Below are 27,138 nucleotides of genomic sequence, written 5' to 3'. Positions count from 1 at the left end.
GACAGGCAAAGTTTTCAGATGTCCTCTGATTAAGAGAGATAAAAGCAAACAAAAATTACTTTCCAGAGTGTGAAATGAAACTGTTCATTAGACTAGTTACAGAATAATGAATGTAGGATGTCACTAAAGCAGGCTATACTTGTCAAAGGTTGTGATAACACTAATTAAAGATATTTTTTTATCTGAATTGGAGTATCAGCCATTGCTGCTAATTATGCAGTTAATGTGCATGCGACAGCAGTTGTACTAAATAGACAGCAGAAGAAGGAACTACAGACAACACAATATTTATTGATGGGGCATCCTGAATCTTGCATATCAAAACACTATTAAAAAGGTCATAAGATACTCTTTAATTATTTACAAAAAGAAAAAATAAAGAAAGAGACATTAAAAAATACTTTATCCAGCCACATTTCAGGAAATAAAGTAAAGCATTTCAAAGATTTCACCAGACATCAACAACCTTCATACAACAAAATGGACTGCCAGCCAGATGACTCCAGAGCAGAGCGAGACTGAGAGGAATGGGGGAGGAAACGCAGGAGACTGTATATGAGCAAGCATTTCTCTGTGTGTCACAAGTGAGTGATAGACCTTGGTGAGCAGAAAAAGGCCTAACATGATTGATTGGGGATGGATACAGATGCAGTATGGAGTTGTTTAAGGGCTCAAAGGAAAATTAAATACAAGCTCACTGGCAAGGCAGTACCAACAGAAAAGTTCAATTTCTTTTATAGCATTGAACTGGGTTAGAGAGTCATAAAAATAGTATTGCTTCCCCTGTTACTCTGAGTGAATCACGTTGTGCCGTTCAGCTGTCCCAGGCTGCTGAGGTGGCTGTTGGTCACAGAGCTTCTCTGGCAACTTGCTCATCTTAGAGCCTTTTACTTGGGATGTGGAAGAAGAGCGGTTCATTTCTCAATAGTATATGTGCGTGAGGCAGCCACCTCACAGCTGGTCCCAAAGACATGCTGCTCTCTGTGACTCTAGTTGCTGACAATGTCATCTTCAATGTTTCATTCCTTTTTAAAAGCCTGCCTTATCAATCTTTCTACATCTTTATATCCTAATAACTAGTGCCAGTTTTTCTGTACAGCTAAAATTCTTGTTTCCACTTGAACAAATGCTAGAAAACCCTGTGCTTCACTGGTACAATCTTGTAATTTAGTGAACCCAAATATGGATCAGAATCAGACTTTTGTCCTTATTATTTCACAGGAGCCTTATTAGACATCAGATGCTACAAGGCTTTTAGAATAGTGGCAGTACAACTGTAGGTAGCTTGTCTAAGCCCATACTTCACTAAAGACTACTTAAATGCAGGCAGCTAGACCATGGCTGAAGACAAATGGAAGATGTTGCTATGCCAGGCTTCCCAGATCAGGTAAGAATATGCAGGTGTTCACATATGAGTACTGGATCATCCAGTAAAGCTGTTTCAAGAAGTGAAAATTATACTACCTATCATTTATATAGGGCTAGTTGTACTAACTGGAAAGAAGCAATGCTTACCCTTCTCTAAGGAATGAAGTACTGTACTATCAATCAAAACTACAGATGTCACTATTTACTAAGTGATGATCAATAATAATAAGGATAATACTTAAGACCAGCATAACGTATTTTATCCCTCTCAGATATTAATATCTTAAATTGTAAATTATATCTCACCATTTTTTTACTACCTTATGAATCTTAACTCCTAAAATTCCTTTTAAAGGTAATAGCTTAGAATATGACATTATATTTTTATCATATAATTTGATCATTTATCATTTACCAAATTATTTTCTCTATCAATGAATATTTTGGTTTTCAATATTGACTTCAAAGAAAGGATATTTTTCTGAAGGGAGTATTTCAAGTGTTCTAGTTCAAGGTAAACAAAATATTTTGGTTATTTTTTTAAAGGGTTGCAGAGTTTTCAGCTTCTATGAGGTCTATAGCTCATGTCTCCTCTTCTTTGGAGAGACCTGAGAAACAAAACCTAACTTCCTGTTCTGCTTTCTTTATTTTCAAATATCAGTAAAGGAAGTTCAGACCTCAAAGAATGTGACTTATGCACCAATACTGGTTACATATTCTGATTAGGTAAGATTTGGTACCCACTGAAGGTGAAAAATACCTTCTCCTTTCATGCCACAGTTGACATCCCTCACCAGGTTCATTATCACTTGTGTTTGCATTGTTATTTTCTCCCACCCTTCTCCCAACCCATCCGTTGGTGAGACTGTGAAAGCCATGGCCAAGAAGAAGAGTTACTTCTGTTAGTTCCATTCTGCTTATTGATTTGCCATCAAGACTCAATCCCATCACCTTGGCTTTTGCAAGAAAGAATTTACCCTCTGCATCCTGGATAACTTCTAGTTTAGGTAGTTAGAGAGAATTTGACGGGCAGAAGTAATTTTACTTCTGGCCACAACTCTTTTGCAGAGGAATTTAAATAGTCATCTTCTTCATAGCCCATGACCTTTCCTTGGTCAGGACATAGTTTGTAAAAAGTACATCAGTAGAAAAGGAACATTAAATCCTCCTTTATGTGATGTGTACTTATGAAACATGAGAGTTAGTATTTTCTAATGAGAACTTTACACTGCAAAACTGTCATTAATTTAGAAACAAGATACCATTAATCATTTTCTGAAGTCTTAGTATCAGCTTCTCACTGCACTTTACAGGTACAATAAGTATCATTTTAGTTCAATAAAATGGAGTTAAGTGCACACTTATGCTGTAAAAATAATAAAGCTTTGATGAATTTTAATGAACCAAGGCAAAGGGTCCCCAAAGCAGGCACTATTGAAACAATAATGCATTACAGAACTTCCTGCTTTAGTTCAATCCCACTATTTGCCATTTTAAATCCACTCTATTTGACACAATTCTTACAATGCAAAATTTAAATTACCTTACACTCAAGATTTTTATTACTATTTATTTATTTACACCTCATATCTATATAGTTAAGAATTTTGTCTTCCGACACTGTGCCAAAAAAGTCCCCAACTTCTAATAAGTGGCAACATGAAAAATAGTCTTGGCATTCTAGCAGAAGTAAAAAGGAAAGAACTGACTTGAAGAGCTACCATACTATGTGAACCACACAGACATTACTTCAGTTATCACTATTTTATATTCCTTGCTTGTTCCATGGTGGGTTTTTTCGTTGATGGGTTTTTTGTTTGTTGGGGCTTGGTTTTGTTTTGTTTGAATATTGTTGCCCTGACTTTTACATCAACATGCTATAAATAAAAAGGAATTCACCTATGTGTTTCATCTCTATTTTGAACTAAAAATATAATTGCTCAAATATATTCTAAAGTAAACTACAAAGGATCATTTCCAAGCCATATTACACCACCAGCAGTCCTCAAGAATAACTAACACTTTTAACTAGGTGTAGATTTGTAAGATCTGTTCAGTATCAAAATTTTGCAGTGAAAGTATTAAGCACTTATTTTTATTCTGTAGTGATCACCTACTTTGCATTCACTCTCTGGGTGACTATTGATGATTTTACAGATACATACGTCCAAGACAGTTTTTCAGTCTGATGGCTATCCCACAGTTGTAAAGCTTTGTTAATGCTGTGCTGAGCTACCTCTTATATAGCCTACTTTAGCAGAGCTTTTAGTAGATACTAATTTCAGTCCCAGCTTCCATAACATAGGTAAGAATTGCTCATGCCTGCCTGAAAACAGTACATTTGCATGATGAACTCATTACTCTGTCACTGATTATGAGAACCACTTTACCTACAGGACCTTGGTTATCAGTTTAATTACACACTTTAGCTATCATGTTTGGCATTCATAACCTTTAAAGCAGATAATGAAAATAACGGAAAAAAGGGGAGGGGGAAAAAAGGGGAAAAAGGACTGTTTGCCTAAATTGTCAGTTGAGGAGTCTGAAGCAATGTCTAAGGGCTTCTCTTCTTTCTTTCTTATCTCATTAGGCTGATAGCACTGAAACCCTGCTCCCCTGCAATCTCCCTTGAGAATACCTCTGCTGCAGCACTGGAGCTCTGCTTCTGGCCAAAAAGGAATACTCATCCCTGCCACAAACATGCTGAGAATTATTGTGACTATCCACACCACAGACCTGAGACATGGCCACGGCTAACCCCAAGCTCATGAGGGTCTAGTTTGGATAGCAGCTGTGAAGGCAGAATGAGGCAATAATCGTGAATTCATAAGAGGAACTTTACTGAAACTGAACATTCTTAAAACAAAAGGGATTATTTTTCCCAGCAGTTTGATATTTATTGGTATTTATAATAAAACTCCTCTTGCAGTGAAAGCTTTGTGTGAGAAAACTTTATTGTGGGTCAACAAATAAAGTCTCTGCCTCAGTAAGAATGATGCAGAAGACAGGCTCCTAAGAAAGGTCCCAGGATGCAATGAGACATGATATATCTATTGCAGCAGTTTTTAATGCAAAAAGATTAAAACTTAAACTATGCCAAAGGCCAATTCCTGCTTTCATGAGGAATGTGCAAAGTTAAGTCCAACGATATATATTTCAAGGTGACAGCAATTTCTCACAGGAAACAATTAGTCACCAGAACAAAATTCAGTATAGGAAGACTCGAGACAGTGTTCCAATACTGGCAATTAGTATCTCAGGATATTAAAATCAGCACAAAAATAAGTAACTGATGGATCATGCATTGATCAGTCCATGAAGATATTACAGCTAGCACTCATTTAGAACAAGCATCCAGAGGTTACCAACTGGCAGTGTTGAGTCTAATGTAATTTCCACAGCCAGAAATAATATCCTGAATATTTACAACTCAAGACAAATCTTTCCTATATTCTCTTCTTCCAATCATCCTACACTTCCTGCTGCCTCATCACCTTTTCCTGCCCTTTTTCCTCCATCATTACCTCTTCTAAGGCTCTGGAGAACAGATTTTTTTTTTCAGTCTTAGATATAAAACTATATCTTTACCTATTCCAGATTTATATTCATGCAGTGATGAATTGAGGAAATTTGAGGAAAACACAAATCTCAGCAGAGAAACCATTTTAATACTTTTTTTTTTTTCTAAAAACTTCTGCCTTTTGTGGTAAGCTGTATTATTTTCCAAGCAGCCAGTAGATCTACTCGTGTTTGAAGACAAGTCACATAATGACAAGTCTAGCCACATTGGTACATAGGCAGTAACCTGGCTCTTGGCTCAGCCCTCATGCATGTTGCCCAGGGGACACACCAGATATTTGGGGAAGGATAAATGTGGCTAAAATGCTGGATCTTAGAGGGGCACATTGTAGTCTCAAGGTGGGACCATGTTAGGAGTTGACATTTCTACAGCTCGTTCATCTATGTTTGAAACACACAACATAAAAAAGAGCTGATAAAAAACAGGACTGCTTTTCATTTTAAGAAGGAATCTCTATTATCAGAAATGCCTCTAATGGTGATAAACATGGCTACAAGGCTCACATATCTTTGACTATTTATTCAGTTTCATTTCTAAAGTGAAGGTTATAAATCAACCCCAAGCCCTTCCTAAAAAACACTGTTATTCTCCAAGCTATTGTGAGCATTTTTGGAAGAATGATTCTTTTCTGTGTCAGATGTTATGAAAGACAGTTTGTACTTCAAATAATATGATTTATAAGTTGAGATTGTGAAGTTAAATTTAATAAAGCTCAGAGAAGATGCATAAGCCTCAAAAAGCTTTTTAATATAGACCTTTTGTAGTTGAGATGCTACCCTTGTTTTATATTAGCTGTTCCGTATTGTTGTGTATGCTGGGGTTACTGATGGGTGCCAGCAGAATTACCCGCTACAGAAGGTTTACCTTATTTCCTCTTCTCTTTCTCTGCAAGAGAATTTAACTGATGACAGATTGCCGACACATATCTCATTACTTCTTTGTGCAGTTATCATGCCTAACTAAAGGGTTTTCCAGTCTTCATGTTTGTTTCTTGAGTTGCCAACTTTTCTTTTTGATGATGTAATTCCTCAAAGGAAGATAAATGTTCTCAGTTAGTATTCCCTTTCATTCAAGGAACTGTTGGGAGATTTACCACTATATTAAATTTATTGTGAAGGTCCACATGATTAACTTTTGAAAATCAACTGTTCTGGTCAGGGACAGTTCCACAAACTGATGAAAAGATTTTAATGAGCAGTATTTCCTCCAAATACATTTTTCAATATGGATTTGGGATTTGACATTTTGAATTAAAAGAAATAAGATTTCATTTCAATTTATCCAAAAGCAAAAAAGTAAATTCTGATTACACTGAAGTTGTTCTTATAGAAAATGATACTTTGAAAAAATGCAAGTATTTTGATAATAAAATTCCCTAAATTTTTCATCATATATATCCCTTCCAGACAAAATAACAGCAGATCAGCTCTAGGCTACCTACCTAAGCTTAAGTCTTGCTTCATATAACTGGGGATTAGGGGAGGGCAGAATCAAGGGGAAGGCATAATGCAACCAAAATAAGTACCTAATTTCCCTTCCAAATCAATGGAGACATGTCATTTTTTCTGAAGACTTTTGGAGTGTCATCCAGACTGGCCCAGCCAGCTAATTACTTTTCACTGAGATGCAAGGGGCAAAAAAGATAGACACATTTATATAAACAAATCTCTTGGCACTATCATCATGTTTTCTCTAGTAGACAAGTAGTCAGCTCGTCTGGACAGCAGGAGACATGAGCTCCAAGCTCCCCTTAGCATGGGGAGCTGGGCCCTCGGTTCTTCACAGACTACATGACTGTTTAACCACGAGCCTGCAAAGTGTTTCGTGCAAACATACTTTACTAAAGTTCCTAATTGAAAGTCTGTTTTCAGTTTTTATCCAATGACCATCTAATGTAAACTGTACACACCACAATTAAACCATTTTGGAAAAGTTGTGTACCACTACTCATCTTAGTCTGGGTCCTGCCTACAACTGAATTTCTGACTTTCTGTAGGAGCGTTAGTGTTTCTTCAGTTAACAGAGTGTCAGTTGCTCTGTACTGATGTGGGGGCCACGGCAGGGCTCTGGATGGCATATCGGTAGTTACATTCTCAGAATAATTACTTCTGAATATCCTTGGGAAATCAAAGTTGGATACCCCAACTAAGTAGGGAGATGCCAATTAAATTCAGTAGGCTGATGGGATTTCTGAATTTTAGTCACCAAAATCTTACCTTGGGCAGGATTTCTGAAAACTAATACACACCCTTAGAGGGTGTGTTAGAGCCTAGAAAGACAGACCAGTCCAAAACAGCTTGTCAAAAGAAACTCAATATTTAGATAAGCTGCAGCTGTGTCATTGCCCATAGACCATGATATAACTATTACTCATTAAATTAACATTCTGGTTGGTGAAACAAGATAGAGTTAGTAGCTCCTGTTATAGGCCATTTGTACATTTACAGTGCATTTTAAAAAATTGACAGAAAAAACTCTAATTCAGAAAAATTAAACACAAATGTAGCTGCAATTACTATAGAAGAAATGAGCTTCAACTGTTTCCTTCCGTTAGTATGCCAGGAATTGACTCATAAAAGGAAATCTCATGGATTCCTGCTAATCATCTGATGTTAAGTTGTAGCCACAATGTAAATGTATTTGATGCAAACTATTATTGCTTCTAAATTGCAAGTAAAAATACATTAAACAAGCTGCTATTTCACCAACAATCAACGAAAGTGTTTTTTTTCTAAGAAATTATCGCTGGGAACATGTAAAATATGTTTAAGGAATATTCCATTTGTACTTGCAGTGTTCCTTTTTTCATGGTAGTAAATAAATAAAATGCAGTTATTTTTATTTGTAACTACATTAATAATCAATTATTTAAAAATAAAATATAATTAATATGTTTAAAAGCTTCATATGGCTTAGTGTTAATAGCACAGATGTGACCATTATTCATGGGTCACTTGTGATTTTTGTGTTTTGCCCTTGTTGCTGTTCAGTAACAGAAGACATTATTTGAAGACAATGTGTAAAACATCTTGAAATTCAGGCAGAAGTTGAGGTAGAGCATTCAGAGGTCTGGAACATGTTACTGCAGTCTGCAAGCGTAGACACTCCAGAAATAAATCAGAAGCTATTTTAAATTCATTCAGGATTTTGCAAGGCTAATTACAGAAACATAATATAGGTGGAATCCACCTGTCTAGAAGGGGCAAGGCAATCTTTGGCAGCAGGCTGGGCAACTTGGTGAGGTGGGCTTTAAACTGAAGGACTCAGGGGGTGGGGTCCAAAGTGGCAATGCTAATGCCATCACATCCGACAGGGGAATAAGCCAGGACAACTAGAGCAGTGACAAAGGTGCCTTAGCTGCCTCATGAGACGACAGTCAGAAGACCAACTGCCTCAAGGATGTGCGTGGATATAGTGGGTGTTCATGCACCCCTCCAGGGAAACCTGCATGCTCAGTTACCTCAGTTACCTGTACACCAATGCACGCAGCATGGGGAATAAACAGGAAGAACTAGAGATCTGTGTGTGGTCACAGGGCCACGATCTCATTGCAATTACAGAGACATGGTGGGATAGCTCTCATGACTGGAATGCTGTCATGGATAGCTACATACTTTTTAGGAAAGACAGGCCAGCAAGGTGAGGTGGGGGAATTGTTCTTTATGTGAAGAAGCAACTGCAATGTATTGAGTTCTGCCCAGGGTGAAGGAAGAACAAGTCGAGAGCTTATGGGTAAAAATTAAGGGGCAGGCAAATATGGGTGACGCTGTTGTGGGCATTTGCTACAGGCCACCTGGTCAGGAAGAGGAAGTCAATGAAGTCTTCTACATACAGCTGGAAGTAGCCTCACAATCACAAGCCCTGATTCTCATGGGGGACTTCAACCACCCTGATATTTGCTGGAAAAGCAACACATGAGGTGCACACAATCCAGAAGGTTTGAGTAGAACATTGAGGATAACTTTTTGACACAGGTGGTGGAGGAGCCAACGAGGTGAGATGTGTTGCTAGTAAACAAAGAAGGTCTGGTTGAGGATGTGAGGGCCTGTGGGTAGCATTGGCTCTGGTGACCATGAGATGGTCAAGTTTAGGATCCTGCATGGCAGAATCAGGCAACAAGTAGGATTACAACCTTGAACTTCAGGATAGCTGACTTTGGCCTCTTCAAAGAACTGCTTGGAGGAATTCCATGGGTTACGGCTCTAGAAAGCAGAGGGGTCCAAGACAGCTGGTCAATATTCAAGTACCACTTCCTCCAAGCTCAAGATCGGTGCACCCTTGTGAGGAAGAAGTCAAGCAAAGGAGCCAGGAGGCCTGCATGGATGAGCAAAGAGCTTCTAGAAAAAGTCAAACAGAAGAAGGAGGTTTACAGTATGTGGAAAAAGGGACTGGCCACTTGGGAGGAATACAGGAATGTTGTCAGGGTATGCAGACATGTGAAGAGGAAGGCCAAGGCCCACCTGGAACTAAATCTGGCAAGGGACGTCAAGGAAAACAAGAAGGGCTTCTTTAAATACATCAGTTGTAAAAGAACGACTGGAGAAAATATAGGCTTGCTGCTCAATGAGGTGGGTGCCCTGGTGATGCAGGATGCAGAGGAGGCATGTTACTGAATGCTGCCTTTGCTTCATTCTTCACTGCTAAGGCTGGCCCTCAGGCATCCCAGACCCCAGAGGTGAGAGAGAAAATCTGAAGAAGGACTTCCCCTTGGTTTATCAGGATTCGGTCAGAGACCATTTAGGTAAACTGGATCCTCACAAATCCATGGGCCCCGATGGGATGCACCCACAGATGCTGAGGAAGCTGGCAGATGTTCTTGCTGAGTCATTCTCCATTATCTTTGAAAGGTCATGGAGGGGAGGAGAGATGCTTGCGTTTTGAAGGGTAGCCAATTTCACTCCAGTCTTCAAAAAGGGCAAGGAGGACCTGGGAAACTATAGGCCAGTCAGCCTCACCGCCATCCCCAGAAAAGCAATGTAATGGTTCATTCTGGAGATCACCTCCAGAGATGTAGAGGAAAAGAAGGTTATCAGAAGTAGTCAACATGGATTTACCAATGGCAGAATCAGTTGATCATGCTTGACCAACCTGATAGCCTTCAATGATGGTATGACTGGCTGGGTCAATGAAAGGAGAGCAGTGAATGTTGCTTACCTCGACTTCAGCAAGGCTTCTGACACTCTCCCATAACATCCTCACAGACAAGCTAAGGAAGTGTGGGTTACATAAGTGAGCAGTGATGTGGACAAAGAACAGGCTCAACAACAGAACTCAGAGGGTCGTGATCAACAGGACAGAGACTGGTTGGAGGCCTGTCACTAGTGGTGTTCCCCAGGGGTCTGTGCTGGGTCCAGTCCTGTTCAATATAGTCATCAATGACCTGGACAAAGGGACAGAGTGTACCCTCAGCAAGTTCACTGATGATACCAAGCTGGGAGGAGTGGCTGATACACCAGAAGGCTGTGCTGCCATCCAGCGAGACCTGGACAGGCTGGAGAGCTGGGCCCAGGGGAACCTCATGAAACACAAGCAAGTGTAGGGTCCTGCACCTGGGGAGGAACAACCCCAGGCACCAGTACAGGCTGGGGGCTGAACTACTGCAAAGTGGCTCTGCTGAGAAGGCCCTGGCAGTGCTGGTGGGCAGCAAGCTGACCCTGAGCCAGCACCATGCCCTTGTGGCCAAGAAGGCCAACGGTATCCTGGGGTGCATTAAAAGGAGTGTGGCCAGCAGGTCGAGACAGTTTATCCTCCCCCTCTACTCTGCCCTAATGAGACCACATCTGGAGTACTGTGTCCAGTTCTGGGCCCCCCAGTTTAAGAAGGACAGGCAACTTCTTGAGCAAGTCCAGTGGAGAGCTACGAAGATGATCAGGGGACTGGAGCATCTCCCTTATGAGGAAAGACTGAGAGACATGTGTTTGTTCAGCCTGGAGAAGAGAAGACTGAGGGGGATCTTACTGCTACTTTTAAATATCTAAAGGGTGGGTGTCAAGAGGATGGGATCAGACTCTTTCTGGTGGTGCCCAATGGCAGGCCAAGGGACAATGGGCACAAACAGGAACACAGGAAGTTCATCTTAAATGTGAGAACAAACTTGTTTCCTGTGCGGGTGCCAGAGCAGGGGCACAGGCTGCCCAGGGAGGCTGTGGAGTCTCCTTCCCTGGAGACATTCAAAACCCAGCTGGACGCGTTCCTGTGCCCCCTGCTCTGGGTATGCCTGCTCAAGCAGGGGGGTCGGACGAGATGACATCCAGAGGTCCCTTCCAACCCCTACCATTTTGTGATTATGGGTCTGTAACAAAAAAATGAGTTATTTGGGGTAGGCTAGATTAATTGTGGGGAGGCTTGGCTTTAAGACTTTCCTTTGCTGTGCTAGCCCACGGTGAAATATAGGTTGTCCAGTAGTTCAGTAGCTCACACTGTAATCAGGGCTGTGAATCACTAGACATTTGAATGTGTAATGTTTGAGGCGAACACTTCAGGTGAAAATACTAAGTGTCAATGAGATTATTTTTTGGACAAATTCCTATAGTTCTGCTTATGTCCAAGTCCCTGAATCTCAGTAGAGTCTCGTGTATCTGGCGTTTGACTACACAGTTGCCCAGCTTTAACAGGAAGGATGGAGGTCTCTAGAGGAGGATATCCTACTAACATTTAGCCCCTCTGATTATTGTAGTAGATGAAACATGCTGGGGAACATTTCCAAGCACTCAGGCCAGCTGGCAGAGAGCAGCTTGTGGCTGTTAGGAAATCCTTGTTGCGAAGGGCACTGGCCACATCACATTGATCCATGGGAGACTGTGACTCTGGGACTATCCCAGGAGCTATTTGGGACGGGGCTGGTTCACATGGGAGAGAAGCTATAAACATGGCTAGAGACATTGAATATAGAATGTTAGTGCACTGGGGCATCTTGAATAGTGTCCTTTTTGCCTGAAATGGTTTGTTAATTCTAGAGTACTACATTTCTGTGTCATTTTCTACCTTTCTCATATGCACATATAACATATTTGAGTCCTGAGGTCTTGTGACAGTATCTCAGAAGCACAAGAAAACTAAATTAATTATTTACAATAAAAATCATCATCCTATCCAACACATTTTAAGGTATTGCTTATTTCAGGTTTAATCTTTGGCATGAAAAAAAGAAAACAAGAAAGAATATTCATTAGATTATTATAATTCAGTAACTGGAATCTAGCATACTTTTTGTTTCACAATAAATATTTGAGCTTTATTTCTTCAGCATTGTTACATTTACTGAAGTATCTTTTAGATCATGTTAACCTATAGTATCTTCACAGTGACTAGCACAGTGGAAATCTTTGCTGCTCCTTGTTAAAGAACAAAAGTTTGTGTGAGTTCAAAAGAGATTGGACAGACACAAGAAAGAAAAATCCAGAGGCTCTTAAGCACAGAGACACCACATTTTTGGTAGAGAAATCACGAGAATACACGTTGCTGGAACCTTGGAAAATATACCGGGAATGTTTTGTATTACAGTCACAATATCTATATATTTTTCTTTAAGCGTTCCGTAGGACGTTAGATTAGCTCAAGTGTGAGCATTCATGTCAAGTGGAGAACACCTGAAGACATATATCTATTATTAGGTCCTTTTTGAGTGAATTTTTGGATCAAACCCTTTGCTGGTATTAGTGGGTGCAATTATACTAAAGCTGTGTTAATTCAAGCCAGAAAACAGTTTGGCTTTTGGTTCGTGAAAGATGCTAAACTGGCAAGAAGAAATTTTTCACCTGTACAGGTCAAGAGTGAACTAAAGGATGGGCAAAAACCTGTAGGTTTTCTAGTGAAAACCTCACTAGAGGTTTTCACCTCTGGTAAGACAGGTAGAACTCACAAAACAGAAGGTCTGTTTACATTGTGACACCTGCAGCCAATCCAGCTATTCATAAAATGGACAATTTTCATATAATGGTTTATGTCCCCCTTTTTTTTTTATTATATAGGTAATTTTTACTTAAGGAAGGAAAAGTCTGCATCCCATTACTACTATCACTTCTTAAAAACCAGAAAATATTTTATGTTGGTGGTGTACTTAAAGCTAGTCATTACTTGACCAACATTTTCTCACACTCATAGCTGACTGAGGTCTGCAGTGCCTAACACTGGGAAGATAAGAGAAATTCCAGGTGACAAAAGATGTTTTTCTCTTATTCCATGGTAGCCATTTTTAAAGAGTAATTCAGTTTTGAATTTTCTCTGAATCAGCTAGAAAATTTTTTAACTGAATGATTGGGTTTGTTATTTCACAGCCTTGCCAAAGAAGTTTAGCCCAGGTATAGTAAAAAAAAAAAATTGTGAAGCTGGATAAAACAACAGATTTCCACACACTGCGGTAACAATCTGGAGAGAAACCAAACCAGAGAGGAAAAGGTGAATGTGTTGTGTAAGTATTCTAATGCAAAAGGGCATCTTTAAAATATTCACTAAAAATAAAACTCTCTGCAATAACTAGATACCTTAAAAAAAGAGACCACCAGAAATTTTTTTCATACTTTTCAGCTTTCCAGCCTTCCATAGCCTGAACTGATTCAGCAATAAGTGGAAAATGAGAGATCCTTTACAGAATTTTAAAGGTTTGCTTACCATAGATTGACTAGGAAGGGATGTTCCAGGCCTTGCATTATCTGTAGCTCCCGGAAAACATTTCGAACTTCATCTCTCTCAATGCACTTCTGTTTATTCATATATTTCATGGCATACATTTTCTTGGTGTCTCTCTTCTGTACAATGCACACCTAGTTGACAGCAAAGTAAAAGACAAAGTTAGGTACCTACGGAAAGGAAGCTCGGTTGTGACTTCAAAAAAAAAAATGGAGACTTTTATGATATTTCAAGAATCCAGGTCTGGACACCACAACCTAGGAACACCTTCAGAAACATTACAGCTATGCAGGATTCTTTTTAATAAATTGTAATTAATATATTAACAAAAGAACAGCTCAACCCTCTCTAAGAAGAAATGGGGAATCAAGAAAAGTGACATAACTCTGAGAATTTACATGGTAAAGCTGCGAGGAATACACTCCAATTGCCCGAACTGCAGGCTATTTTATTGTCACAGAAATTACTGCCTCCTGCCTAGGAACCTGCACAGTCACTGTCCTCATTCCTGCAAGTTAATACACACACCTTGTCTACTGCATCATAGACATAGCCTATGTTCACAAGGCTCAATATTTCATATAAATATCAGAATTATGCTCCCTTAGTCATTGTTGAAAAGAATAAGAGTTTTTGTACGGAGATTCATCATAATATTTTTGAAGTCACAGGAGACCATTACAATGATTTCGTCTCTGGCAGTAAATTTATTTGCTTTAGCTTTGTTTTCCTTTTTTGAAAAAAAAAGTCAAATAATTTTGTAAATGCAGGAAGAAAATCTTAGTCAAGAGAACTCCCATGTAAAGTCTGGACTGATTTTTGTCATGGCAGTTTACCTTGTGAATGAAGCTGGAGAGTGTCACCAGCACCACATCTAAGAACCATCATTTTAAATATGATTTCCGGCAACACAGAAATACGTCTCATCCCCAAATACGTCTCATCCCCAAATACGTCTCATCCCCAAATATGTCTTATCCCCAAAGCTGGTGTAAATCTCGTCTTCATAACAGCCTTACATACACACACAGAGCAAAACTATATCTTCAGCAGTCTTTTGCTCTGAAGGTTTTTTCCTGTTAATTGATCAGGACTTTTTTAAGTGACACTCCTAGGGTGTCTTCACAGCCAGGAGAATATTAGTTGAAAATATTATTTTGGTGAAACATTTATATTACTGATACAGCCACTGATACTGATAAGCTCTAATTAAAATTTTTCATCATCAGGACATATACAGGCTATGTACTGGAAGCATCTGGTTTAGATATCAAACACAGTAATGTCTAAATTCAAGGGTACTCTGGATTCACTTGGTGTGGGCACTATTATTTTATATGTATATTTATGTACGTACACACATGCACACATACTCCCATATTATACACATGTAAAATTATAGTATGCACACATAGTATACACACATAAAAGTAGTGATCATTGATCAGATTACAGCATGGTGCCAACCAAAAATAAATCCTTTGGTTTCAAGTTGTATTTTAAGGAAATTGCATGCTCAAAATTCGGAAACGATCTGGAGAAACTAAGACAACTTCCCACAGGTGAAACCTCTGACTTTAACAGGGTGTCATCTGGATTCTGGACCTGGAGTCAAACCACCAGCACCAGGGTGAGGAACGTAGAGAGACCTACTGTGTGGTTACTTATTTCTTAACCACAGAGGAAAGGCTCCAGGAGTGTACCATCAGCATATTTTACATCCCCAACCTTTTTTCAGTCCCTCCAAGAGGAACTGAGCCAGTGAAGCCAAACCACATTTATTTCTCTGCAACTCTATTTCCATGAAGTGTGTCCTTGAACTCAAATCTACTCCAGAGAGAGGAGTTAATAGAGTACTTTTAACTTATAATGATAAGGTGATATTAAGCAGTGTTTCTAATTACCTTTCCTAATATCAGGAGATGTTCTGCTAATTAAGTAGAACATGGATGGTAATGTTTTGTCTCAAGCCCATCAATGTTACACAATGGTGAGTACTGAAGTTTTGTTTCACTTTCCGTCTTGGGGTGTTACACAGTAAGTGTTGGTGGTGTCCTTAAGCTAACTAAAGGTTCACTCTTATAAGGAAAGAGCCCCGTCTGTAGAACAATGGGAAACTGGGGTTGGCCTTTTGGGGAAAGAAGGGGTAGCAGGTGGGGCTGAACTGAAATGGAGGGATGGAAATGAATTGTTCAAGATTCCACAAGTTCTTCAAAAGTATAAGCAGAATTTGCAGGGGCAATTCTTAACATCCTCTCTGAGATTATGTGGACACTCCAGTTTAGTGAATCACATTACAAAGTACAATGTTTATGGATTTTGGTTCAGAACCAAAGTCCAGAACTTCATTCACTTACATGAATTTGCAGCAGGATTTTCATATGAGACTTGGCCAAGACTGAGAGGTTTGCAGAAGTCTCCTATTCCATTACATAAAAAGCCTCCCTATTGAACCATTGACTAGTGAGACTGCTGAGATAATGGGGTTTTACTCAGCTGAGAGTTACAGGGTTGACCAATGCAGCAAACTAGGATCATATACAGCACCTAAATATGCAATATAAACAGGTTTTGAAACACTACTGTAACTCCAGAAAGCACCCAGTTCTCTTACCTGCCAGTAAAGACAAGGGTATTTGGCACAGCTGAAACACACCTTCTGTTGTTAGTAGAAGCTTGCCTAGCATACAGCTTTAAAGCAGAATGTTTTCTAGTAATGTGTGCCTACACACATCTTTTAACATGGTTTCAAAACCAATAGGATTTTAATTAAAAGACTAAAGCTACTTCCTACTAAAAAATCAGGAAACGCAAGCTGCATCCACATGGATGTTATTCTGAAAAGCGCTGGAAAGTGCTACGACAGCGCTGAATCATAGTGGAGATCCTCCCTGGCATTTCTACCTGCTGGCTGTTAGCTCTTCTTCTGAGCAGGACATCAATGGGCTGAAACTTTTCCACGACTGCAGGAAGGAAAGAAATGCCCTTGAGGTCTCCTCACATGTGCAGTCTTAACGGGAAATGTTTAAATTGGGTTTTTTTGTTTATGGTTTAAATTCTTTCCAAAGGAGTCATTTTAAAATATCAACAGACTTGTGCTCTGGCACCTCAACAAGCAAATTCTGCAATGACTAATGAATCCGTGAAGAATCACCTTATTTACACGTATCAGTATGGAAGCCTGTCACGCTCACATTACTAAAACATCCTCTTTCAATTTTTCTGTGAATATCATTTACCAAAGCCCAGACAGTGCCCTGCTCAAACTGCTTCATCAGCCTCTATAGATGATGCTTCAAACCAAATATAAGCGTCACGAACTCAACAACTATCTGGCTTCATAGTCAGCAGATAGGGACAGGCACATCCATCTCCCCCTAAGGTACGGGTCTAAATAGGTACAGGGAACCAACTCTAGAGGGATGGCTTCTCTTTATAGTCCCCAAAAGAGACTGTAGATGACTAGCTTGAATGTAGGCATCTGTGTTGTACATTTTTAAGTGTAAGTAATATGAATCTCATTAATTTCCTTTGGAGTTACATGGTGTTTATTTTTTAAAGTCTCTTGTGAAAATATTCCTTTTTAAAGAGGGTTTTTCTACATGTCTTAGCTGTCATCACAGGGTTGTATCTTTTTCATATCTGGGAGAAGGTAACAATGGATTGCCGTCAAAACTTTCAGGTTAAAAGAAATTTGACCAGAGTGTGACTTGGAGCCACTTTCCCTCAGAACCAGGGGAAGAAAACCAATAGCTTTGGGCCTAAACTTCATTTTTCAGGAGTGACATATGCTATGGTCCACTTCTAAGCTGCCTTCTTGGATTTACTCTGATTTCACATGCAAAAAATAGAGCACCTGCAGGTCAAGTTTAATCTCCAGATTAATAGGTCACACAGCCACTGAGACTGCTATGGGCAACAAAAAAGTGCCCTATGGGTTATTGCAGACCTAGGTAAGTGAAGTGAGTGCTATGCTGAGAAAAACTGGCAAAATTTGCTAATGGTTTGCTGCAGAAAGCTGCATAATGCTGTGTAGGCTGAGAAGCCATAGTTAGCTTCAGAGAAGGTCTTCCCAGAACAAAAGATGGGGATGGCTGAAAAGTTTGACTTGCTGCAAAACACAGCAGGGAGCAGGAGCACTTAGTTTCAATTAAGCCATTTTGGTCTGAGCTTGGTGTATAAGTACTTAGGCTTCTGATGAACTACATGATGTGGTTTCATGACAGGTCATAAAAAAGGAGAGATGCAAAACTGCAGCCAGAGAAAGCTGCTCTATGCAAAGTCCCTGATAGCAGAGAGCTGACAGCTGCAGTGCACACCTCAGCCTTGCTCCTGTGTCATAATCTTATGCATCAAGTACGTCAGGTCAGTAGATCAGATGGGGCACCCATAGCTGCCATGAGTAATTACACCCCAGGAGAGGATCTGTGGCATTTCATGGGCAGAAGACACTCACCTAGACATAGGGGACTACAAGACAGAAATCAGCTATACATTTCACACTCAGTGTGGGAACTGGCGAATCTGCTATGAAGCATGTGTCTGAAATATTGCTACCTTTTCTGTTCTTACCCATATACTCTGAAAAATTAATGCTCATAGTCTCAGCCTACAAGCAGAGTTGGAAAGATTTACACAAAGAGGCTGGAGAATGCATGTCATAAGTTTGGCTTTATACTGCCAGGGAATTTCATTGAAATGGGGATTCATTCCCAGATTCCCCTGAGCAAACCACAACAGCTGGAGCAGGGACCAAGCATCTGCTTAGTCTTCTTTCATATTAACTCAAGCTAAAAAACAGGTGTTTATACTGTCAAAAAATATTAATATTCTGCAGTTGTGGATTATGTTGCTTTTAGGATAGCAGCATATTTTTTCTGAAATATTTTGCATATTATTTAGTAAAGTACTCTCGATCAGTGTAGACGTGATTCTGGGCTCCCATCTGTTTTACACCAGTGTAATTTCAATTACTTCAGCAGAGGAAATCACTGTTTTATACAACCAGATTAATCAGAACCACGTCTTGTGTCTCAGCATCTTAGACAACCAGGAGAAAGAATTTGTACATTCATATTATAATTTGAATCTCATTTAAGGTCAGATTGTTCAATATACCTGCTCCCATGAACAAAGAACTTGAAGAAAATTGGTATAATATTCCTGAAAACTAGTTGTTTCACATGAATACAAATTATTTTGTGGCAGTAAGCCTGCAATTATATGGTTACTCTTGCAGTAAAGAACAATGATAATTCTTCTACTTCTCTCCTAGTCAGTTTTGTACTTATTGGGTGATTTTCAAATATATAAAGTTTTGCCATAATTTTTTTTCATAAGAATGATGGCCCTACATATAGCAAAATGGAAAAATTTAGCCAGATTAAACATGACAGAGCATTTTTAAGTTATTACATGGTATAAAGAAATAAATACTTAGGCCAGTGTTCAGGATTTTTGGTTTGAGTCTTTTAAAGTGTCTACTTCTGAATTGACTGAGAAGGGAAATATTTAATATAGGAATAAAAGCTGCTTGGACAAAATTTCTGACCTGGCCCACTTCAAATGTATTTGGAAATACTAATAGCTGGAACATGCCAAGCATAAAAACCAAATATATGAATTTGTTCCTGTTACATATGAGGACACCAACGCATAAGCAAAGCACTACCTTCATCTGCCTAGCAAAGCAAGGTCTCTGAAGCCAGCAAAGCTACCCCTGGAGGAGTGCCACATACCTTGGTTTGGTACCACTGTCACCCTTGCAGCAGCTCACAGGTCTGTACCTGTGTCTGTATGTACAGATACATACACTGGGTATGTATACATGTGCCCAGGAGGGGGACAAGTATTCGGTGAGTGGTCACACACCAGTCTGCCATAGCTTGCACATCACTTGGCTTGAACAAATGAACTGCTGCTTGCACAGAAGCTGTGACTGCAGTGGTCCTCTGCCGGCTCAGAGCTCACCTTCTTCATCTGGTCCTCACAAGGGTACAACCTGAGCTCTGAAAGGATGCCTTTCCAAGAGGAGAGAAGCAAGCCTGGTTGTTTCAGGAAACAGGAGCATGCTCCTTGTTCCTCTTCTCTCCACACCCATTTCCTACACTCCTCACAACTGCTGTAATGTATCTTCACTTTTTCTGGGGAAGATGTTACAGTGTGTACAGGACTGCACCTGCTCTTAGCATGTCCCTAAGAAATAGCATGTACTAAGGCTTAAAATGCTTAAAACAGGTGGCCACTTCTCAGAAAAGACAAGCTCTTGAGATACAAAGCATTTGATACCAAATGGCCTAGGAATTTCTGTAACGGCAAATGTTGCTAGTGTGAATTGAAAATGCCAAAGGAAAAGGCAGGGAGCTGCTTTCTGAAGCCAGCTGAGAGGGGCAGAGTGTAGCTGCTGAAGCAGTCAGCCCTGATGGAAGAGGTGAGGTGCTGAGGACCACCTTGAGCTCTGCACAAGAGTGAGCTGAGCTGTGTGGAGTCCCTGCCATATCAGATACCTCCTGCGCTAATATCCTGCTGAGGCCTAAGGTTGCTGTAGCAACTACAGTAATTTGAGAGAGAGAGAACCAACAGTAATAAAATAAAAAAGTAAAGCATGTCTTAAAACATCCTACTGGTCTCAGAAAACAAAAAAGGCCACAGAGCAGCTATAAAGGAAGAAGGCAGTTTAAGGAAGGCAGGATACCGAACATGTTCATGGTGTTACATGCTGGAGGATGCTAGAGCACAATAGGACCCAAGCAGTAAAGAGCGAGTCAATAGGGATTAGAAGTCTTGCATCATTTGTTGATGTTTTCTGCTGCTAGGTACTTCCAGAAGGACAGTAATAGGAAAAGTTGCCAACAACAAGGCTTCTAAATGAATGATAAAGGCAAGATTGACTCAGAGAGAAAGACACTTGAAATGGTGACAGATTTACCATGTTGTGCTTTTGGCTATGGTATAATAGGTAATTTTGAAATGGTTTTCTTTAATTCCCTGTCTGTGGAAGAAATGAGGTAATTGGTCAGAAGCTAGCATTCATTTGGGGAAATAAGCCTGCTATGCCAAGGACTCTTCTGTTGCATTGTCAGCTGCAAAATAAGGATTTAAGTTGAGAGAGGACTTATGCATGAGTCCTTTCTTGCATTAAACATGTTTTTTCAGAGTTGTGAGAATTTATTCTCACCCATACATATTACCAAAACAGGTTTGGAAGAACACTCTATGAACCTGCAAGAAAATCAGATGTTTCTAGAAATATCAGAAACATTCACCAGTTTCCTGAATGCTGTGGAGAAGTGTGGATCAAACATCAACAAATAAGCCTTCAAAATGCATGTAGGCTTGTTTTACTTTCCTGCATGATGTGGAAGGGTGAGGGCCCCTTTGGAAGGGCAGGAACCGTAGAGGTGTGAATGGGGAAGCTCTGAAGAAAGAGGGGTGCAGGTGATCTTTGAGACGGCCAGCATGATTTGGATATATCTTTAACTAGTTATCGTGGATCTAACTTCTGCTCCTGGACCTCTATTTAGTTTGGCATGATATTCCATCACAATCATAGAGCTCCAGCCATGCTGATTTTTAAGGGATTCTTGAATATCATTTTGCACTAGCAACATATTCTCCTATTGACCTCAAAGAGGGTTTCTCTTGGAAACTACTGAACTGAATAAGGACCATGCCGTGAAGGACCATGCTGCAAGAAGTATTTCAGGCCTCTGTAAAATGAAAGTAATTTTCTGCGTAGGTCAAGAGCAGGCAAAAGCCTGTGTATGTGCTTAATACATAACCACAGAAGCTCACTGGCACTCAGCTGGCGTATATGCAAGAATCATTTAAATAAAGATCTAGATAGCTATTGCTTGATCAGTTACTGAAGTTATATTTCACCTTCAAATGTATTCCTACAAGTAACGGTTTCCAATATTTTTATAATATGATTTTCTCTGACTGCATGGCCTTGTATTTGCCAACATTAAAATTTAAAACCTTGTTATAGCCTTTATCATAGGAAAGAAAGGTCGTCTACTCATGTGTAAACAAACCATTAATCTTCTCTGTTTCAGCAAAAGCCTGTTGAATTGAACAAACATTTACTCAATGATCATAATTACGGTGTATGTCAGTTTATACAGTCCCAAGTGTATTGACTCTATGTAAAGAGCCTTTAAAATACTGCAATTATTTTAAAGACACGAATAAGTCCAGAGATTTAAGAACAAGATCACTCTAGTGTGCTCTAAAAAAGTAGCCTGCTCCTATTTTGTTTTTGGTTTTGTTTTGGGGACAGATTTCTAAGTTCTGCTGATCCTCATTGAGGAGATTTAATTTTTGTAATAATTTTTACTCAATTAATTTTAGTGCATATATTGTAATAGAAATAATTTAATGAACAGTCATTCACTTTGTACTGATGAACTGATGTCTTTATGAAGCAAAAGTCTACAAAACCTATGTTTCTTTACCTTAGTCTAATCAAGTCACGTCAGAAATACATTAAAGAATTCTCTGTTAGGTTTTTAACTGCTAAACATAAATCAATTCTTACCTTTCCAAAACTCCCTTTCCCAATAGCCCGCAATATTTGAAAGTGGTCAAAGTTAACTGAAAAACAAAGGAGAAAAGGAAAGTAGTTTGTAGAGTGCTGTCAGAATCAGAAATCAGATAAGAAAAGTAATGACAGTGTTTCCAAGTGATGTCATTTTACCATGTGCTGTTAAATTTTTCTCTTAAAACACCAAACATATTTAATATCTAGGAAAGAGGAGGTTTGCTTTAAAATATGCTCCGTGAATTTCATTCATCAACCCATCTTGGTTAAATGCCTCCAGTGCCCAATATCTTGAAAAAGAAACATACCTCTGTCCTAACGAAGTAACAAGCTGTAAGTTAGCATTACACAGCAATTAGCAAAAACTGCTCAGCATATTCTCAAAAGATCAACATCTGTTAAAAGAGTACTGAATAATTCAGATAAGTAACACAATCTGCTTACAGATATGTAGTCATATAAGGATGGTATTGTTATAGTAATCACTCTGCAGAATAATTCCCGTTTTCTGTTACAGCAATGGAAGCTTGTCCCATGATGAGCTAGCAGGATCACCCCCCCCAGACTTTGCCACCTTAATACAATACATAATGCTAATACTATAAGACTATTTCATAGATGTGGCATAAGTTTGTTTGGGGATGTTTCATTTTAGCTTGGCAGCAAAATGGATTTAATCCCTCTTCATGAAAATCTGACAGCACAGTCTGCCCTAGACACTGAAGTGGTTTGCTGTGAAAGTGAGTGAAAGAATTCATTTCTCATAAACGCCATTATTGTTGATGCTGCATGAGACTGAACACAGCATGTCCTTCAGATCTCTGGTTCATTTGTAGGTCTGGTGGTTTAAAAAAAATCCAACAACCTGAACAAAATTTATACAGAGCCAGTGAAACACAAACATGACAATGTGTGATACAGTTTTTACAGTCACTTGTCAGAAAAGAATCACACTTAAAGCTAAACTCAGTGAACCAGAGTCGACAAAGTTCAGTGCAACTTAACAGGATTTTTTTAAACTAAAACTTTCTTACGTTCCTGCCTTTAGTCATGTACCTCTATCTATGTGCCTGTTATTGGCCTAGCAAGAATCAGCAACATTATGGAGACAGGCTGTCACTGGAAAAATGTGGTAACATGAACAAATACAACAAAAATGTGACTCACATCATGAAGAGGCAAATCCTGTAAAACCAATAATACTTTAAATGTCTGTCAAAAGAAGTTGTATCAGCTGAAGCTAAGCATGGAGTAGGAAGTTGCAAGTGTGATATCAAGCCACTGAAAAGGGCTAAGATCTTATTTTCCATCTTCCAGTAATATCGTATTTACTCTATTAATGACACTTATAATATATTTAAGTATTTGTTTATTTATGCTTGCTTACATTGTTTTCAAGGAAACATGGTTGCTCCTTTTATTAGTGCAGCTGTAGCAACCACCTTCCTGGTAATCGCTGGAGTCTAAATCAAATCCAGAGCTGACAGCTGAAAGCAGCAGACTCTAGTCTTTAGCAAAAAAAGATGGTAATTCTGCATATAGCAGTTTTAGAATTAGATACTAAAAAGAAAATGCATAACCTTGCAGAGGATTTATAAGCTGCTTGGAAACTGGAAAACAAATTTTGTGCTGAATCACATAGGAGTTAGAACTACCCAGATGTTTGAGAAGCAAGATTGTCTGTCAACAACCTGCAGCTGGCCTCCGCCCGCCAGTTTTACCAGTGTAGCACTGTCTTGTAGTTCTTGCTGGTCCAATACTGGTGTGATGGACAAGATGGTCAGTTTAGTAAAACCACCTTCCACACAGACCTACATCAACTTATATTTTGCTCCCACAGGTCATCCCTCCCACATGCATGCCCCTGAACAGAGGACTTGAGACCTTAATGACTGGGATCTTTAAGTTGATCCTTAAGTTTAAGTAAGGATTCAACACAGCACTGAAAAGGTTCAAAACCATGTGTTAATCTCATTCATTTCTTTGATAGGGAAAATTCAGCAATTTTTCCCTCCAGCATGCTGGTGTCCACTCCCCTGCTTTCAAATCTTCTCATGTTTCCTATATATTTTACTATTTTTTAAGAAGCGTGATCCTTAAAGTAAGCTTAGTTTGAGTTTGTTCTTTATTTTGCAATCACTCAGATGAGGTCAGTTCCTGAAAAAAGCTGGAAAACTGTTGAAAGTCTGTAATTGTCTAAATTTCGGTCAAGCCACATTTCAGTAAGCCTTGACTATCTTATTGTCCTGAAGCCTGTCTGGTTTTTAAATACACCAGTTTGATGAATTATTTTGTTTTTGTAAAACTAAGATTAAGCATTTATTTTTAGGTATGAGAAGGACATTTTTTTGTTGTCCATATAATTTCTATTCTATTTCTCTGTACTTCCTTCTTTAATGGCATTTATTGTTCTGAATGGCTAGAATGAGTTTGTGGTTTTTTTTTTTTAAATTGGATTTAATTTTGAATTGGGCTTCTGTAAGAAACAAATGGTTAAATGAGGCATTAGACCATGGAATTTAAGATGGATTATTAGTAAGTCAAATACGTGGTTAAAAAACACACCCACAACTATTGGTCAAATTTTCTCTTTTTTTATGTTTAACACATAGAAAGTGGGATGTTACAATTTCAGATCTTCATTAGGGAAAAAGAACATTTTCTTTCTATAGTTCACTGTCCCATAAGCCTTTTCTTAAACCAAGGTACAATGATTGCAACATGTTTTGTGCAAGAAAAAAGAAAGATAATTTTAAGTGATTGTGGAAGTATGTAAACACAACTGAGCCTACGTTTGAAATGAGCTAGGCTTGTAGCCACTGTGCTCTTCTGGAAAGGGTTAATTCACTAAGGTGAGGCAACTTGGTCTCTTTTGATCATTCAAACATACTCACAAATTGTAGATTCAAAAATGGGGAAGCTCCTCCCTTGAGATGGTAGGAAAGGATAATAAAAGGGATACTTTGCAACTGAGACCAATACCAAATTCAGCTGAGTAAAACTAAGATGTTTTAAGCAACAGTCCCATCAGCAACAGATCAGCCATGCAGAAGTCACATTAGCATTGCAGCCCTGATAAACAGTCAATGGTCAAGCTAAGTTTACTGCCACCTTATTATTACTGTAGTCATTCTCCTCAGGTGTTTTCCTCAGGTGTTTTTAATCTCACACTCAAATTTTTGGCTTTTTTTTGTTCATCACACTTTTTTTTTTTTAGGTTCTGTATGTGGTTTTTCTCTCTTTTTGTGAAAATTCAACAGTACAGGGTCACCACTTATTCTGAGAATTAAAGCTCACCATGACCTCTGGCATTTCTAGTGTTTAAAATATCATCAAGATCAGACACTGTCATTTCCTCTGTGCTACAAGGATATCACAAGTACTGTATTCTTGTCCTCTAAAACATGACATGTCTAACTCTTGTGGAGCCTGGTGTTGTAGCTAATGACATTTTTCTAGTGCAAAGCCCCACTGAGATAATGGTGTGGCTGGGCAGAAGGACACTTTCTTCAGTAACAGTAATATGACTATTACTCTTTTGAAAACAGCTTTCTTGGTATTCTTTATGCAAGAGAAAAAAAAATATTTTCCAACTTTTTTAGCACTTCTTTCATTTTATTACCACACTGTACTTTGGAGATCTTGGACATCGGATCTGAATTTGAGTCTTAGAGTATGGACATTTTTCAGAAATCAGGATTAGTTTATATTGTCATCACCTAATATTTCGTACAGGTAAATTCACAGAATGAAACTGTGAGCATTAACAACAGTATGAGGGAGTTTCCTTTCAGTTTCACTGATATTCATCAAGTTGGAAAAATCAAGAAGTATTATAATCTCCCACCTTCACCCCTAAAAAAGTCACCATTAATTCAAAACTGAGAAGGATTATGGAATAAAACAGATATTTGGCTAACTAAGGGAGAAAATAGATCCTCATTTATGGCATCTGTTGCATGAAACTGTATTACAGTGACTGATGCCTGTTATTTTCAGTAATGAGATATACGCATACAAATTAAAGTATTTTGTTTCTTTCAATTTAGTCACGCTCAGATACATCTTAAATTAATTCCATTGCACAGCTTCAAGTCTCTATTAATAGCTTTAAGTGCCTTGTATATACCTTATTTTGATTATTTACATGGTTTTGAAGTAGCCCCATGTAGAGCTTTTCCAGTAGTTTGTGTTTGAACTAATAAAAGCTTGGATGATGGTAATGGGATTCACAAGCTGAATGAAAGGTCGTTCCCTGCTTGCCTGGAAAAGTTAAAAAAAAAAAAAAAGTTGTCCTAGCCATTACAGGTACTTGATCAAATACACCAGTGTGCTCAAAAATATCAGGAATATCTAGAAGGATGGCACAGTGGTTTGTCACCAACTTAGACCCAGGAATCCCTCTTCTGCCATACCCTTCTCATGTGACCTGAGGCAAGGGCTTCAATATCTTCTGCCCCGTCTGTAGAAACGTGAATCATTATACTTCTAAGCAGCTGTAAACTTAGGTATAGGAGGTAGTTTAGTGCTCAGACACACAGGTAATCAGGAGAGTAGCAACAGCCAATTCAGGTAATAGGGCTTTATAAAACCACTATAAAGACTGAAAGCAATTTTCAAAGTGTGAAAAGTGTACACTGCTGTGGAAGTGGAGATACAGAAATCGGTAGGTAATTGACTCCCACCCCACACATCAAGTTGCCACAGAGCTGAGAGCAGAACCTGGCTCCCACTTCAGATTACACCATTTCTCAGGCACATCTTTCCAACAGCCTGAGCACTGATAGAGCGAACATTTTATATAAAACTTTCTAAAGAAAGATGAAATATGTACTATTGGGTTTTTACAACCATACTGCAAAAACACTGGATAGTTTTAGGGGAAATGCCTGGATAGTTTTACTGGAAATGCCTATTTTTATTTTTTGGCAAAATAACCAGTATTATGTACAAAATTATATATATTAAAACTATGAAATCTTCTATATGCATTCACCTCTGCTGCATTATTCATGAGTGG

General features: G+C 38.9%; 1 protein-coding gene across 1 annotated transcript in view; it reads right to left on the bottom strand.

The window, feature by feature from the left end:
* STK32B (serine/threonine kinase 32B) overlaps window positions 1–27,138 on the bottom strand; it is a 181,841-nt gene that overhangs the window by 130,808 nt on the left and 23,895 nt on the right. The window contains exons 2-3 of the mRNA XM_075091882.1: window positions 22,116–22,171; window positions 13,559–13,710 (exon numbers count right to left, since the gene is read on the bottom strand). Coding sequence (XP_074947983.1) covers window positions 13,559–13,710; window positions 22,116–22,171 — 208 coding nt within the window. The remainder of the gene's footprint in view (window positions 1–13,558; window positions 13,711–22,115; window positions 22,172–27,138) is intronic.

Source organism: Phalacrocorax aristotelis, chromosome 4, assembly GCF_949628215.1.
Source record: "Phalacrocorax aristotelis chromosome 4, bGulAri2.1, whole genome shotgun sequence".
NCBI lineage: Eukaryota > Metazoa > Chordata > Aves > Suliformes > Phalacrocoracidae > Phalacrocorax > Phalacrocorax aristotelis.
This window is presented reverse-complemented; position numbering and strand designations above follow the sequence as displayed.